Raw genomic sequence first — 13,756 nt, forward strand, 5'->3', positions numbered from 1 at the left:
TGTTGTTGTTTTAAGTAAAGACATTTCAGTAATGTTACATGCTGGTTTAACATTAAAGATTACTGTATAGCTTGTTTTTACGCAGATTTTTCACATAAAGTATTTTTGTTATGTGAATGGTGCTTAAGAGTAGTGTCGGTGTGTAGGTCAGCGATTCATGGATTTGGACTTGTGTCCAGAAAGTCGTTCCTTCGAATCCTGTCACTGGTGGGTGCTTGAGCAAGACCTTTAATCCCAGTTGCTCTGGAGAACACCGGATGAGCCTGCTCTCAGATCCTGCATCCCGGTTGCTTTGGACGTAAGGGTCTGGTAAAAAAAGCTAAGGGTTAATGCACAACAAGCTGTGCATCGCATGCCTTGAAACACTTGGCTGCGGTAGCTATGAACCAACTGAGGCGAACTGCAATGCATTTACAAACATATAATGCTTGGCTTGGAGTGCATTGACCCCCATACAAGGCAGTCGGCACATGTTTGGCTTACAGATTTGTACTTAGAGATGTCATTTTCACGTTTATGAACTAAAAACACATTTGATAGTAGAACTACTATTTGGGCTGCAGAGGCATACTGATGTATTTGGGGGACCTTCCCCCCCCCACTTTATTTTCAAAATACCAAAATAGCTTTGCTTTTTAAAATGCTGTCAAAATACCATATACCACAGGGTAATGACTGGACATTATGAAAAATCAGATACACCCCAAGTCATCTAGTGTTAAGCTTTCTGCTTACGTATGACTGAAGCCACCACCTTTAATCGACAATAGTCTCGCTAAGACCATAAGCGAGTCGTCAAAATTGGCTTCCGCTGGGCCCAAAAGCCAGTGAATGAACGTGAGCTAAATGCATAGTAATTATGCTGTAAGTGGGTCGATGCACCACAAGCTATGCATTGTATGTATTAAGCACATAGTTTTGGAGGCACACAATCGTAAATGTACATATTCAGGCATTGTTTTATTAATTTAGATTCATGTACCTCTCCTGTTCAGCTGCGTTACCAGACATCGCACCTCTCCTGCAAGAGACGGCAGATACAGAACGGGAAAAGGGAAGGAAAGAAGTTAAAGAGAGTCAGAAGACAACAGAGGAGAGGAACCAAAAGTAAGGAGAAAATAATATCTCTGGGGGTCCAAGGTCAACTGGCTGGCCCACAAACTTGGCGCTGTAACAGCCTGACTGTATGTGGAATTTCTGTAATACCGCACAAGACTCGCTAGGAGTCAGTCTGCTTGTTAAGTCTGACGTAAGGCATGGGGGTCGAACAGTCCAAACACACCACAGTAGAGGAGCCTATTACATGTCACTATAGCTTCTTTCTCGAGCATCGTTAAGGGTGACAAAGGGCAAACTTCCGAATTACTCTACAAGTTTGATTACAAAGATCATGGCACCAGAACTTCAGAACCGTGACAATATTTATAGTGATATATCAGGAGCCATTTAATGACGCAAAAATCAGCCTAACCCATGCGTTGATGTAGCTCGGATGACACTGTGTTGTGTTGAATAAATAAACTTTGGAAAACGTCAAGCCAGTCCAGCTGTTATTAACCTGCCGTAAGTAGCAGTAAATGTAAATGTGCAGCTTGCGGTCTGCAGTGCAGAATGGAAAATGGTATTTCACATGTAGCTTAGCATAACTATGTTAACTGGCAAGTAACCGTCACAATAATGATCGTAACTAAACAAAATACATGTATTAACATGGGCCAAAGCTTAATGTTGTGCAACTACTGTAGGGTTGGGCTAATGTTTTCTTGCCCAGGAGTGTAGCTGGTTTTCGTAATAATGTGCCGGTTTTTCAGGTGTCAGGGACACAGCCTGATGGGAAATAGTGTTTCACGTGCACAACGACAAAAACTCCATTTTAAATGTTCTGTCTTACTTTTATCAGAGTATATTCAATGCATGAGCCAAACAAACGTGCAGGTGTGCGATTGTGAGATAACGCATTCTTCTGTTATCCCCCCCTCCCCCCCCCCCCCCAACACCACCGCACATAAACATGTATTCAGTTTCAGTTTCATTTGACTGTGCCTCCTGCCTTCAGTAATCCTCGCATGCACTGGTGAGCTCTTACAGTACAAACTGCTGTATCTGTAGATCCCTGCAACACGCTGAAGTAAGTACCATGCTAAATTAAGTATATACTGTAGCACCAAATTTCTTCTATATATACTTTCAGGAAATACAATTGTTTTGCCTTCCTGACATATTTATGGGCATTTCAACAGGTTATGGAAGCCATGGGGGTAAGCAGCTTAAACAATGGGAGTATGAGAAGGTATGTGGAATTGTCGCACTTCATTACAATTGCCTTTAAAAACAAAAGTCATGGTGCAAAGCTAATAATTTGTCATTAAGTGATTCTTGAAAAACCAGTATTCAATTAGAAAAAAGCTTCACTGTACAAAGCAACTAAATTTTAGGTATCAAACCATATATCAACGCTGATATATCATCTCATATTTTGTTAGGTACAAAATGCATGTGAAAAGTTTTTGGTGAGCTCCCCCGAACAAGTTTTAGCATCATTCTTTTTACAAATTACACGTTTTTCAAGTATGTAGTACATTGGCAACATCATCAGAACTAAAAAAGGAAAGTATATTATGCTGAAGAATATTGTTCAAAACATATGTTGTGTAACTGTAACACAATCATCTTTATTACTTTGGAAATGGATCAAAATGGTAATTTAGTTTTTTTTGTCTATCATTTCATGCTACCCAAACAGCCTTGTAACTCATTATATTACTTCATGTCTGGTTGGGGGCAAAAAAATTCAAAGAGGATTCATACCCTTAATTTCAATAAATGAGTATGTGGCTGCTATACCTGGAGAACAAGATGGTACAAGACGGTAAAAAATAAACACAAAAGTCCGTCTGACACCTGGTGAGTGATTGACAGTGATAGAAACACTTTGACAGATTCGGACTTGAATGTCATTCACTGAAAATCGTGTAACAAACAAGTTATTATAGGGGTCAGTATCTTGTGTCTTTAAATTGTTACTTCCCATCAAAATAACAGAACATGATTTACAGCAAATATCAATTTATTTCAGACTAAGTAAATGAGCCATTTAAATATTTCATAAGAAGACCAGCAAGAAATCGAGCTCATGTAGCTTAGCTGGTATATTTTCTCACGAACACATGAAAATTAATCGTTCTTTTGCATTTCCGTTCCGCTGGCTTGCATGCTTAGATGACAGGTTGTGATTAAGAATTTGGTAGCGATTTGCATGCTCCTGCATGCCTTCATCTGATATATTTGCTGCGTGCTGGTGCTTTCACAATCTGCTGATAAGGCTTCAGGCATGAAGGGGTCTGAACCCCCCCTGAATTGTTTTGTTACCCATTGGGCATGGTGGCAGGTAGTAAATTTATGAATTTGAAGCCCCCTCAAAATATACTTCAGCCCCGACATCTATGGTTGCCGACATATACGGCGGTGGACACCCCCACCCCCCCCAGTCAGAAAAATCTACTGAGAGAGCGGGACCCACTGGTAGGGCTGCTGGTCCTCCTGCAAAATTTATTTCTGGCTATGGGCCTACCATTACTTTGTTATTTTATTTTGTTGCTTGTAATATTCTATTATTTTTGCACTGCAAGGGACGGTGCACAGTTTTCGTTATACCTTTGTATAATGACAATGAAGTCTGAAGGGTTCCATCAGATTAAGCAGAATATCTTCACATGCAGTGAGGCAAACACCCTTTGGTCCTTGTTTTGGGTGGAAACGTACAGCTGGCCCATGTGGACGCAATTAGAAAAACTTTTAGATGTTCTGCATCAACCACTGTGACCCTGGCCAACCTCCAGTTTGTGTGATACATAATGGTGAGACAGTCTTCCAGGTTCTCCTTTTCATGGTCTTCACTAGAAGTGCCAGAGGAGATTCATTTGTGGCCTCGGAAATGGTGGTGCAGCTTCCATCAGGCTCCTGGGTGTAATTATTCAGATGATACATTATTAGGCAAAAAACACTGGCATATGAGCGGTTCACTGCAGAATGAGACAGAAGCTGCCGGCAGTGAATACTGTTCCTCTGTGGAAGTACTTGGTGGAGCTTCCTTGCTCCTGGATCAGGATTTGAGTGGTTGCCTGAGAAGTGTGCCATATGTCAGGAACAGTGCTTCAGAAATGACGTGTAGATGGACACCATGAAGACTGTGGGGCACCTTCTCATAAAAGATCTGGCCATCAACTGTCTCATTTCCTTTTAGTTTAAGGTTGTCTGCTGTCCCCAGTGCTTCCTGGGACACCTTTACCATGTGAAGTGGGGCAGGCATTGCAGATCACTCTCTGAGAACCGAGACTTGCAGGAGCAGCAGACAGAAGAATTTATTTTCTTGCTTTTATACTGTCTGCTTGGAACATCATACCAAAAATGAAAACATTAATGTGTGGTAAGAATGATACTTGCCTGCTGCACCTTGACCCTTGGAGTGAGCCTATAATCTTTAAAACACAAAAAAGATAAAAAGAACTGCTGTTGACCTACTGTTGAACTACTCTGCAAAAAATGGCCTTTCAAATGTGCGATTAGGGGTTGGCTCATTGTTGTTTGCCTAACATCGTACATTACATCGTACATACAAATTAACATACACTCCTGGTTTGTCATCAGGCATGCTGATGATCTTAATAACTGAGTATTCGCATACTGGCCCTGCAGCATCACAGCGTTTTCTTTAGAAAAAAGATCTTTTAGTTGCATTATGACACTATCTGCCCTATCAGACGGAAATCCTGCCTTTGATCATATCTGGCAAATACCACTTTGTTAAATATAACTCAATTACCGTAAGCAGGACCCATCTTGTTTACCGTTGTGTACTTTCAGCTCATAATTTATATTATATTGTACTTTACAAAACACGGAGTTGATATATTATGGGAATCACCACCAAATTTTTTATATGTGTGAAATTTTTTAAAAGAGCAACTTCATACCCTGAAATGAGAGATAAAGAAGAAGGTCCTCAGATTTCAAGAATTTACAAAAAATGTTACAAATTACTGACAGCACTGACAAAAATTTAGGACATAACTGCTCGGATGGATGGATGGATGGATGGATGGATAGATGGATGGGTGTTGTCTATTGTTAAATCAAATGCCAAGCCAAAATCTTTCTCCTCCCCTTCCTCGTGCCTTTCACCTACTTCCTGTTCTCCACATACAGTTGACTGTGAAATATCTAGCAGGGAAGAAATTCCACAAGCTGACTTACTGCAAAGGTGGCGTCCTATGACAGTACCATGCTTGAATTCATTGAGCTCTTCAGGACGACCCATTCTTTCACAAATGTTTGTGAACTTGACTGCATGGCTGGGGGGCTTGATTTTATACACCTGTGGCAATGGGTCTGAATGAAACACCTTTTACTTTTGTCCAAATGGTATATCTACTTACCAATATCTCCCAAAACCTGGAGGCTTTTCTTTGTGAAAATTGGTCCAAAAGCCCACCACACACACTTGAGGACTTCTATGACAGCACTCCGAGAAAGAATGAAGCTGTTCTGAAGGCAAAGAGTGCCCCTCTTCTATATTGGGTTCTTGATGCTAAATTGAGAGGCATTTCTGTTATATTCTAAAACCGTCGTTTATCCACTGTTAAGTTATTATGGTATTAATATGTTCTTTTTTGTTTGAATCTGACTCAGTTTTTGCTTGAATTTCATATTTTGGGATATACTGAATTCCTTAATTCTTTTGTCTTTATATTTTACAGTAACCAGAATTTCACCAATGAATATGTCTATGACGACCTTGAGGATTTTGGACCATGCAAGTATGAGAGACATGGAGCTCTGTTCCTGCCTGTCTTTTATTCCCTGCTCATCGTGTTCGGGGTGACCGGCAATGGCCTCGTCATGTGGGTCATCCTGATGTCTGTGAAGGTGCTGAGCATCGTTGACATTTGCCTCCTGAACCTGGCCGTGGCGGATCTTCTGCTGCTCATCACCCTTCCCTTCCTGGCCCATTACTCAAGAGCGGACTGGGTCTTTGGGTCTGACATGTGCAAAGTCGTCATGGGCAGCTACTACATCGGCTTCAACAGCAGCATCTTTTTCGTTGTGATCATGAGCATCGACCGGTACCTGGCTGTAGTTCATGCTGTAAAGTCCCTCAGAACCATGTCACGCAAATATCGAGTCATCATGATCGTCATAACCTGGGTCATAGGACTTTTGGCTTCATTTCCTGAATTAACGCTCATTGACGTTCATCTAGACCATAACAAAACTTTGTGTGTAGTCGGTTATGAGAGTGAACCATTCTGGAGAGCATTTGGCCTGTTTAAGATGAATGTTACCAGCCTTCTGATTCCATTTTTCATCATGGTCCTTTGCTACTCGATGATCCTCAGGAGAATACTCCTCTGCAAGTCAACAAACAGGAAGACCGTCCGCCTCGTGCTGCTGGTGGTTCTGGTGTTTTTCTGCTGCTGGACCCCATACAATGTTGCATCATTCTTTGAGGCATTAGAAGTGCTTGACATCTACACGTCATGTAAATCCAGCAGAGCCATTCAGTTGAACCTGCAGGTGACGGAGGCTGTAGCCTACTCCCACACCTGCTTAAACCCCATCATTTACGTCTTTGTGGGGGAGAAGTTCAGGAGGCACCTGTTTAAACTCATGAACAGGATGCCCTGCATGAAAAATAAATTCTTGATTTCCACTGCCGCATCACAGTGGTCCCAGAGAAGCAGAGTTGAACGATCCAGTATAATTACGAATGTCACTTCTTTTTAAATATCATATCCATGCAATATCATAGAAATATATATTTTTTTAAATTACTTTGGTCTATAATGAAAAACTAGGTTTTACTCTTTTTGGTAGAACTTTGCTTAAAGCATTCATATTAATGCATTATACATACCTTCATAATGCGTTATAATGCAATCACAAATTATTATAAACACAGCTATAGATATTTATAAAAAAGCATAAAACATTATACCCATGTTTATTATGCATTATGAACGCTCTATGAATCTTTCATCTATAATGCACTATAAATACCTCCATAGTGCATTATAATGGTCAGTACTAGAATTACATTATGAAGATATTTACAGCTGTGTTTATAATACTTTATGAATGCATTATACTGCATTATGAGGGTATGTATAATATATAATGCACGTATACGACTGCTTTAAGTACCAGTTTTTATTCCCTCTGCAAGCACCTTATGTACATCCATGAAATTATTCTTTAGTAAATTAGACACAGATTTCTCTTTTTGTGCTCTTTTTGCAAGCACTGCTATGTTTTTGTTACGTCAACAGACATCTTAATATTTGCATTGATCTCAGATAGGTCCTAAATGATTTAAGTAGCTAGTTTGTTCAGCTTTTGCCAGTGCCTCTTCCTCGAAGGGTTAGGTCGTCTGTGATCAGGCCTCGTACTCCGGTTGCAGTCGATCTTCTGGATCTTCGGCCGCTGGTTTTGCTAGTTTCAGTTTGTTAGTTTAGCTAGTACATTAGCTGCCACACTGGGTTAATCCCTGTGTTCAAAGAGAACGAAATGTGTATTTTTGTACCGATTTTGACTACACTGCAGCAGCTTCAGACCAGTTCAAGAGTCACTGGTCTTTTTGATTACTGCAGTGCAAATAATTGGCCCTGTTAAGTACTTGTCCAGCAATGGAGTTTGGATAGTGATGTGTTTATAGCCAAGGTTCAATTACAGTAAGGAGAAAGGTATTAAATTGTATAAAATAATATAAATACATACTGAAAAAGAATATTAACTGTTTAGAGCAAATATATACAATTACAATATAGTTCAGCGGCATTTGTAATGAAAAAAGGGCAAATGCTATATGACAGCGAAAATGTTATATCGTTCATTAATACTGTACTGTGGGCATTTTATTTTGAATATTATGAAATGTATCAAATACATTGGGTACATTTATGTGTACATATTGCAGGACTGCACCAGAATAATCTGTGCAAGAAGACATAAAGTGCAGACAATGTATTGTGTTGCTACAAGAATATATATATATATATATATATATATATATATACACACACACACTATAGGTAATTCAGAGATGTCACTCCACCTAAGATCATGTCTCACTGCAGTAGGAAACTGGAGCAGTGAGGGACAATTTGCAGAAAACACCTCACTGATTAGCTCTTAAGTGATTGTCTCAGTCCGTTTTCTGTGACCATGCCCCCCATTTACTTCAGAGCTGTGATTGGACAGTGATTACATTTCCTGTGGCGCAATTTCAACTTGTACTTTTTGAGAATGAAAATTAGCCAATGCAAAGATGGCCGTTGCGTTTTGGTTGATGTGGCACATCGTTAAGTTGGGTATAATGTACACCCTTCTAATTGTTTTTTGGATGGTAGTTTGAACTCTTAAGACACAAATCAATAAAACAGTGGTCACGTTCTTTTCACGACACGCAGACAAACATGATGGCTCTTGTTCACTGCACTTCCACTTGGCATGGTTTCTGCATGCTGCACACTGTAAAACAAAACAGCACGTCGATTGTTTTCCAAGGTCTTGCTTTCGTGAAATCTGCTCAGATAGTGAAAAAACATTCAAGAAACCAGACGACAAACGGATCACTTTGGTCTGCAGCAGAGGTACAGTGTTTGCTGGAAATCTGGGTCCATGAAAAGATCCAGAAGCAACTGGATCAAGCACACAAAATATGGCAGCAGTACAGCACCTCAGCCTTGCAGTGTCACAGTGAACAGTTTGGTAACTATATATATATATATTAATATAGGCTCAGATCCATCCATGTTGCTGAATTTTTCACACTCATTGACAAAATGCTTTTTGGCAAATATGCGAGTTAGACACCACAGCAAAAAAATGTATTTCCGAGTTGATGAAAAACTTCTTTGCCCTCGCAAAAACTTTAAGGCTGAAACTTCACATTTAGGGTTGGTTTCCCACACGGATTAAGTCTAAATCAAGACTAGATAGGATTGGCATTGCAGTTTAATCTAAATCTACACTAAATCCTTGTCCATAATCCTTGTTTTAACATTTCAAGTCTGCAAAGCCATCAGTTCTGACAAAGAATAAATTCAAACAGTTACACTCCACTTAGTGAGAATGGGGACTGCACACACCACAAGTTCCAAATAGGGACTGATCCAGCCCGGAGTGCTTAGTTTTGGGGGGGCTCTGTCACAACCTGTCCGCTTCTTCTCCTGGTATGACCAGCAGGGGTCGCTGCTGGTCCTCCAGATTCCTCCCGAGTCTCCCCAGGTATGTCTTCCTCATTATCCCCAACACTATTGTGCTAACCATAGTCACCTGAAACCTCTCAGCCCCTTGTTGCTCCTGCATATAAGTGCTTCCCAGTGCTGTGTTCCACAATCCAGTCATTGGTGTCAGTCCTCTGGATGCCGGTTCCCCCCCGTACTGCTCTTACCGTTCTGACCCCTTGCGGTCCTCTTTGTTTCCCTGCTCCTTTTGTTTTCCCCAGGGGTTAAATCAGATCAGAGAGTAGGGGGCCCAGTCAGGTACAGAGCCCTGGGTTCCCAAATAAGCTGTTCCGCACATTGCTTTATAATTTATTATATAAATTATATTATTATATATTATATTTTAAAATGATAGGGCTGCAACAATTAATAGATAATAATTCATAAAAAAGGGGTTGAAACAAAGTTTTGTGATTAGTTTCTTTTTTGAGGTAAATTGAGTATAATGACATCAGCACCTAGCAACATTAGCATTGGTGTATTAAGCCTAGGTTACGCTTCACTTTTCTGTTTACAGCCATGATATTCCACCAGATCAGCAAGGGGCAGATATATTGCAAAAAAGTGAGGCCGCACATTCTTTCCTGTTACACTCCCCTATAAATTTACATAAAACCACCCCCATCACACATAAACGTGTGATCAGTTCTTACAGACTGTTATCTGTAGCCCTGTGCAGCATAAACTGATGTAAGTACCAAGCTAAAGTAAGAACGTATCACCAGACTTCTGCTATATTCTTTTCATCGAAAGATAGTTGGCTTTGTTCTCCTGACATTTCCACAGAAAATACAGACCATGGATATCAACAACTTTACCACTGAGAGTGTGAGAAGGTATGTACAACTGTCTGCCACTTTTCATCACAATTGCATTTAAAAACAAACATTGTGCTACAAAGCTAGTTTTTATAATCTAGTGATTCTTGAAAAGAGGAACAAATCCAGTATTCAATTAGAAAAAAAAATCATCTTTATGAAGCAACTAAATACTTGTTTTATTAATTACACAAATTTATTTAATTGCCAGTTTAATCAGGTCTAATAAAATGTATATTATTCAGAGAAATATACAGGCAGGTAAATGAGGAAGCAATGAAGGTGGTGGCAAGAGCCGATGCACAAGCTTAGGAGGAAGTGGATGACAATGCAGCAGATCTCATTGGCCATCCTGCTTTGTGTTTCCCTGGGCTGCTGTGTGGGTTCATGGGGATGGAGGTCGGCCACCGTTCTGACTTCCCCTTCTGCTCTGGGCTTGACTAGTTATCTACATGTAACTATTGTTGTTTTGTGTTCCCTTGGTTCACCATGTGTATTTCACTTCCTTGTTTGTTAAGTTCCTCTTGTTTTAGTGTTTAAACCTTTTGTGTGTCTGTTTATTGACCCCACCTGCTCCTCTATGCCCCCTAGTTGGTAATCAACCACTTATTAGCCTTGTTGTCAGTGTATTTAACTGTCTGTCTTTGGTCTGTTCCTCAGCTGCATACAGTGGCTCAGTTGGTTTAGTTCCTGCGTCATTCAGTGTCATACTGCTTCCTTGATCCGTACATTTATGGGCTGTAATTCTGTAATGTTTCTGATTAGTTTAGTTAGTTCTTGGATTACCTGGTTTTTATTGGCTGTCATGGTGCCTTTATTTTCTGGTTCTCCGTCTGTGATCTGTTTCCTTAATAAACCTCTTTTGTTGAGAGTTGCTACATGGATCGTTCCTCCTTCGTGGTGGCCCATCGTAACAGATAAAGCAGGTGAAAGATGAGCGAGGCGTCGTCTTCTGTGAGCATAATAGCATCAAGGGTAGATGGAAATGGTACTGAAAAGCTGCCGAATGAAGAAAACCCAAGGAAGTCTTTAGGAATGGCGTCCAAATGGAGGGTTAGTACCAGGAGTAAGGAGGGAGGAAGCAAAACAGGCCCTAGAAAGAATGAAGAGTCTCATCAGGACGCGATGAAATACCAGTGGAAGTCAGGGGAAGATTTTAGGGGAAGATGAGTAGTTGTGTTGTAGGATCTGATGCAGTAGATCTATGAGCAGGAAAAAATATCAAAGGAGAGGAAGTGTGATTATACTCCTTTATAAGGCGAAGGGAGACATTCAGAACTGTGCAATTTATAGAGGGATAAAGCTGATGTCACACAGGACGAAGATCTGGGAAAAGGTTATATAGAGAAGGCTAAGGGTAGAGACCACAATAGGGACGGAGCAGTTGGGTCGATGCCAGGCAAAGGAACAGCTTCGTGTAATTTTTGCAGTATGACAACTCATGCAGAAGCATCTGGAAAAACAGAGAAGCCTGTGCATGGTGTTTATTTGGGGAAGGCTTATGATTGGCTGCTGTGTCAAGAGGTCTGGAGGTATATGAGGGAGAAAGGAAACGCATGTGAGTATTGTCTTGGAGATGTAGGAGGGAGTGTCGGAGTAACAAACAAGTTTCCAGTTAGAGCTGGGCTCCACCAGGAAGCCTCTTTAAACTCTTTCTTCTTTAATCTGGACATACATGTCTTGACTTTTGGGATGAATGACCGTTCTCCCTTTTGCATTCGTTTTGCTTATGACATTGAGTTGTGTAGCAAAAGTCAGAATACTTGAGGTTTATTTGTAATCAGGATTCAGAGGTTATTCTACATTACCTGTAGAAAAGAGTTGGTAAGTTTAAATACGGTCAGTGGTAGCCTAAGGTGAATGTTGCATGCAGAGATAAACTGTTGGGTGCAGTGATGCTGGAACAATTGGAAGAAGGTATCAGGGGAATTATAGGATCGTGGAATCAATCTGAAGCTAAAAGGCAAGGTTTCTATAATAGGGGTGAGACAGCAATGATGTACAGAGCAGAGACATGGATGGTGGAGGGTTCGCAGGAAAAGAAGCTGCATGTGGAAGAAATGAGAATCGTTAACGTGGATGCGTGCAGTTATTAAATGGCTCCATGGCCAAATCTAATCATCGATAAACCTTCTTGGGAAGCCCTGGAGTGCATGTGTATCTACTATAAAAACCTGAAGGGTTTCCTTTGTGAAGACCGGTCCAATAGCCCACCACACACAGCTGAGGACTTCTATTCAGCACTCCTAGAAGACCTGAAACTGTTGTGAAGGCAAAGAGTGGCTCTATTCCTTATCGTGTCCTTGATATTAAATTGAGAGGCATTTCTGTTATTGTGTAAAACCATTGTTCATCCACTGTTAAGTTTTCATGGAATTATTCGACAATTTGTTTTTGTTATTTCAAGTCAAATCAGATTTTGCTTAAATTTAACATTTTGAGTTGTACCGAATCCATCAATTCCGTTGTATTATATTTGACAGTACCTACAGTCCCACCGATGATGAGACCGACCTTGAGAATTTTGGACCATGCATATATGAGAGACATGGAACTCTGTTCCTGCCTGTATTTTTTTCCCTGCTCTTCGTGTTCGGGGTGACCAGCAATGGCCTCGTCATGTGGGTCATCCTGATGTCTGTGAAGCTGCTGAGCATCACTGACATCTGCCTCCTGAACCTGGCCGTGGCGGATCTTCTGCTGCTCATCACCCTTCCCTTCCTGGCCCATTACTCAAGAGCGGACTGGGTCTTTGGGTCTGGCATGTGCAAAGTCGTCATGGGCAGCTACTACATCGGCTTCAACAGCAGCATCTTTTTCGTCGTGATCATGAGCATCGACCGGTACCTGGCTGTAGTTCATGCTGTGAAGTCCCTCAGAACCATGTCACACAAATATCGAGTCATCATGATCATCATAACCTGGGTTATAGGACTTTTGGCTTCATTTCCTGAATTAACGCTCATTGACATTTCTCAACAAGATAACACAAGTTTGTGTCAAGTAAGTTATAAGAGTGAACCATTCCTGAGAGTATTTAGCCTGTTTAAGATGAATGTTACCAGCCTCCTGATTCCATTTTTCATCATGGTCTTTTGCTACTCGATGATCCTCAGGAGAATACTCCTCTGCAAGTCAACAAACAGGAAGACCGTCCGCCTCGTGCTGTTGGTGGTTCTGGTGTTTTTCTGCTGCTGGACCCCATACAATGTTGCATCATTCTTCCAGGCATTAGAAGTGCTCGACATCTACACGTCATGTAAATCCAGCAGAGCCATTCAGTTGAGCCTGCAGGTGACGGAGGCTGTAGCCTACTCCCACACCTGCTTAAACCCCATCATTTACGTCTTTGTGGGGGAGAAGTTCAGGAGGCAGCTGTTTAAACTTATGAACAGGATGCCCTGCATGAAAAATAAATTCTTGATTTCCACTACCGCATCACAGCGGTTCCAGAGAAGCAGAGTTGAACGATCCAGTATAATTACGAATGTCACTTCTTTTTAAACATCATACCCAAGCAATATCATAGAAATATTTTTTTTCAAGTATTCAATTTGGTCTATAACGAAATACTAGATTGAACTTTTTTTTTATTACCTCTGCAAAAATCTTATGTATATCCATGAAATTGTTCTTTAATAAATAAAACACAAA

At 40.7% G+C, this 13,756-nt stretch overlaps 2 protein-coding genes across 5 annotated transcripts; both read left to right on the forward strand.

Annotated features, from left to right (window-relative positions):
- Positions 1-2,021: 2,021 nt before the first annotated feature.
- On the forward strand, positions 2,022-8,470 carry LOC125748263 (C-C chemokine receptor type 4-like). Its single transcript, XM_049024188.1, has 3 exons — positions 2,022-2,128; positions 2,241-2,290; positions 5,757-8,470. The coding sequence occupies exons 2-3, from the start codon at positions 2,244-2,246 to the stop codon at positions 6,781-6,783; spliced, it is 1,074 nt and encodes a 357-aa protein (XP_048880145.1). The 5' UTR covers positions 2,022-2,128; positions 2,241-2,243; the 3' UTR covers positions 6,784-8,470.
- A 1,442-nt stretch (positions 8,471-9,912) lies between these two features.
- LOC125748264 (C-C chemokine receptor type 4-like) lies at positions 9,913-13,752 on the forward strand. 4 transcript variants are annotated; one of them, XM_049024190.1, is made up of 3 exons: positions 9,913-9,974; positions 10,071-10,120; positions 12,586-13,752. In XM_049024190.1, the coding sequence occupies exons 2-3, from the start codon at positions 10,083-10,085 to the stop codon at positions 13,604-13,606; spliced, it is 1,059 nt and encodes a 352-aa protein (XP_048880147.1). In that variant the 5' UTR covers positions 9,913-9,974; positions 10,071-10,082; the 3' UTR covers positions 13,607-13,752. The 4 variants fall into 4 exon arrangements, with proteins under 4 accessions (XP_048880147.1, XP_048880149.1, XP_048880146.1 ...); XM_049024192.1 differs by having other exon boundaries at positions 9,932-10,120; positions 12,586-13,105; positions 13,219-13,513; XM_049024189.1 differs by having other exon boundaries at positions 9,932-10,120.
- The last annotated feature ends 4 nt before the right edge of the window (positions 13,753-13,756 follow it).

The sequence above is a fragment of the Brienomyrus brachyistius genome, chromosome 9 (genome assembly GCF_023856365.1).
Source record: "Brienomyrus brachyistius isolate T26 chromosome 9, BBRACH_0.4, whole genome shotgun sequence".
Classification (NCBI taxonomy): Eukaryota; Metazoa; Chordata; class Actinopteri; order Osteoglossiformes; family Mormyridae; genus Brienomyrus; species Brienomyrus brachyistius.